Source organism: Dendroctonus ponderosae, unplaced genomic scaffold (assembly GCF_020466585.1).
Source record: "Dendroctonus ponderosae isolate FM_Combo_2020 unplaced genomic scaffold, Dpon_F_20191213v2 Dpon_F_20191213_1, whole genome shotgun sequence".
NCBI classification, from domain to species: domain Eukaryota; kingdom Metazoa; phylum Arthropoda; class Insecta; order Coleoptera; family Curculionidae; genus Dendroctonus; species Dendroctonus ponderosae.
Genome location: NW_026017110.1, coordinates 20,176,553 through 20,179,632, shown reverse-complemented (window position 1 = coordinate 20,179,632; position 3,080 = coordinate 20,176,553). Strand labels below are relative to the sequence as shown.

General features: G+C 37.2%; 1 protein-coding gene across 1 annotated transcript in view; it reads left to right on the top strand.

Moving 5' to 3' along the window:
• Nucleotides 1-3,080, top strand: part of LOC109542198 (headcase protein) — a gene marked incomplete at its 5' end in the record, with an annotated part of 154,650 nt that overhangs the window by 138,649 nt on the left and 12,921 nt on the right. The window contains 1 exon segment of the mRNA XM_048660982.1: nt 1,866-3,077. Coding sequence (XP_048516939.1) covers nt 1,866-2,039 — 174 coding nt within the window.

Below are 3,080 nucleotides of genomic sequence, written 5' to 3'. Positions count from 1 at the left end.
TACCCGAGACTCACCAGGGAGGCCATCGAAATATTTAAACACCAAAACAATTTCAACAGAAAAGAAGAAATTACGGCACTCAATCCAGATTGGAAGAGCGTTTTGCGCCAAACAGCATGTGCGCCGAAGCGTTGGAACCCCCACCCATCCCCCACGCATGAGCACACACGGCTGGGCTGCATAAATACGACTGAATCCAGCAGTTGAATCATTCTTAGTCGGAAAGCACGGGAGATCACTTCGCCCACTGCCTCATCGCCTTTGAAAATGTCCACCGCAGATGTGGACGAAACGTCAGGAAGAAATTCCGATAGACCACGGCTTCAAAGCCCGGAAAACATTCCTAAATGTAATCTGACCGGCCGTGAAAGCCTTCATAGTCTAATATAGAACTTATCTACAATTGAGATGTAAGTTAAACTCAAAAAATTGACAAGTTTTAAAACCGAACACTCGGGGATTTTTTGCCATTTTGTATTCATACACACAACATGTACAACTAACGATTAAAGTGAAGTAACTTTTCAATTAATTTATTTGCCAATTGGATTTTTTTGCTGTTTTAGGTTGAGTGTGTCGTAGTAAAGAAACCCTTTAAGTGATAGTTCTTGATTATTTTTGGATACAGAAGTCGTTTGTTATTGTGAAATAAGAGCTCTTATCAGTTTGTAATAGAACACTTTTTATCTTTTTAAAAAACAAACATTTTGAGGCAATATACCCAAGAAAAATGTTTTGGAAACATGACTGCGCTTGAGCCATATAGAATTGATCTACAACGAAAACTTCACTTGAAACTAAAATTTAGAAGTTTTAAAATAAATCTACACGAAAACTGGTTTCAAAATAAATTGTGTTTTTAGTAGTACGACACGCAACACTGTAGAAACAACGTCTTTGCAGCAGCATTCATAAGTAGAAAATTTTAGTATGTTGTATTAAGTATTAGGACAAAATGTGTCCCACATTGCTCTAGATCGTTTCAGATAACTTTAGATCAGCCAAAGTTAAGCACTTTTTCTTGAATACCAAGAATTTTTTAAAAGATTCTTTAGAGAATATGTACTTAATATCTTCCATGCGGCATCTTGTCATCTGAAATTTTATTTTTGAGCGCCCAAGAACTGTTCGTTTGACCAAAAAAATCGTTAGGAAGTTGATAATGATCTAACATCTAACTTTGTGTAATTTGACTTTGCAGCTCCGATATTCGGCAATACATATTTATTAAAGCTCGGAATTTTTTAAAATCTGATATTCGAATTTAATTCTGATATTCGAAGTTTAGTGTATTCGAATAGTAAAATTATTCGAATATTCGAATAATCGAGTATTCGAATATTCGAATATTCGAGTATTTCTATTCGTATTCGTTAGATATTCGAGTGTTCGTTTTCCGTTCACCGTTTTCCAAGAAGAAAAATGGTTATCTCATCATTTTTGGCAAGTAGCCGCAACGGATAAAAAAGTGCCGTTGTCGGCACATTAATTGTAACACCGCGCTAAAGTTGATGACGCGTATCACCAGAACACAGAGACGTAATTTTACATTCATTAGTAGGAGAGTAAATATTATTATTTTCATTTGCTTGTAAATATATGGGTATTTGTTTAAATGCTTGTAGAATATGAATAATCTATTTTATAAATGTATACAAAGTGCATATAAAGATATTTGCACCTTGTGAGTTTGATAATGTTGGTGTATTCGAGAATTCGATTATTCGAGTATTCGGATATTCGGATATTCGGATATTCGAATATTCGAGTTATGACTACACATAATTATTCGATTTTCGAATATTCGAATTATTCGAGTTTGATTCCGAACCCTAATATTTATAGTCGGCATTACCTTTTTTCAGTGTAATTCCTGTTATAAGCCCGTACTGCATCCAGCGCAACGTTTGAACTTCTTCAGTGACTACAGTCACATGGTGCCCTGCCCACATTGTCGCACCTTGGACACACACTTTGTGAAACCCCTGGGCTTCTGCTACACCCGCCAAATATCACGGGCGTCCATTTTGTGGCCATAGCATGCGGCCCCCTACGGCCTTAAGCCGCCCTCTCCAATGCACCAACCGCCAGCACTTGGCTATCGGCCACTCAGACCCAGACAGTCCAGTCCGCAGTTCGGTCAGTCTGGAAGCATGTTTGGCGCCTCTGGATTTATGCCTCCATTAGGCGCTTTGACTCCACCGGAAACCTCAAACGATTCACCAAGGAGTATTTTCACTCCTCCGAGACAGGTGGAGAACGTGAGCACGCCCAGGTGTGAGGCTTCGCCAGACTCTCTGGATCTTGATCTCGGTTTACTGTGGAGGGAGTTGGCGGGGTTGCGTTTGGATGAGTTTTGTCGCCTTCAGTTGACCAGAACCCGTTAAACTTTTGCGTCACATTGAAAGAGCGAGTTTAGTTTTCTTTGTTACGTTGTTGCATTTTTAGTAAGTGTGTTTCGGAATGGAAAACTGATTTAGGTCGAACAAAGGCTAGTTGATTCAAGTTTTATGGACACTCCCCATTCTTCAGTTGATCTGAATGGATTTCAATACTTACTATTAATTTTCTAGTGGAAACTGCACTAACGAATTTTTCGAAGCGATGCATCATATCACTTTTGCAATAATAATTCGCTGAAAAGCAATAATTTTTTGCTTGAAGTTTTTTATTTAATCAGCAGCATTTTTAAGGTGGAGATACAATGAAAATGGCAAGGCTCACGTTAAACAATTACCAAATGAAATAGTTGTAAACCTGACTTCATTTACTAAATTATTTATAGTTTGAATAATCTTTTATGCGAATAATACATACAAATGTTCAGTGAAGAGCCAATGAATGTATGCTTTGAATAATTTACTGCTCGCAATCTTAAAGGACAAGTCGGTGCGCTCTTAGATGCGTTTTTGGACGAATTATCAAAGCTAACGTTCATAAAATAATTCTATTTCAATTTGTGAATCTGTTTGAAGCTTTAACCAATCGGGGAAGTATTAGCTATTATTTTGTCAATTTTATTTAAAAACTAGAATTTTTTTTAATTCTACGTTTAGTTTGGGAAACTAAAAACTGGACAA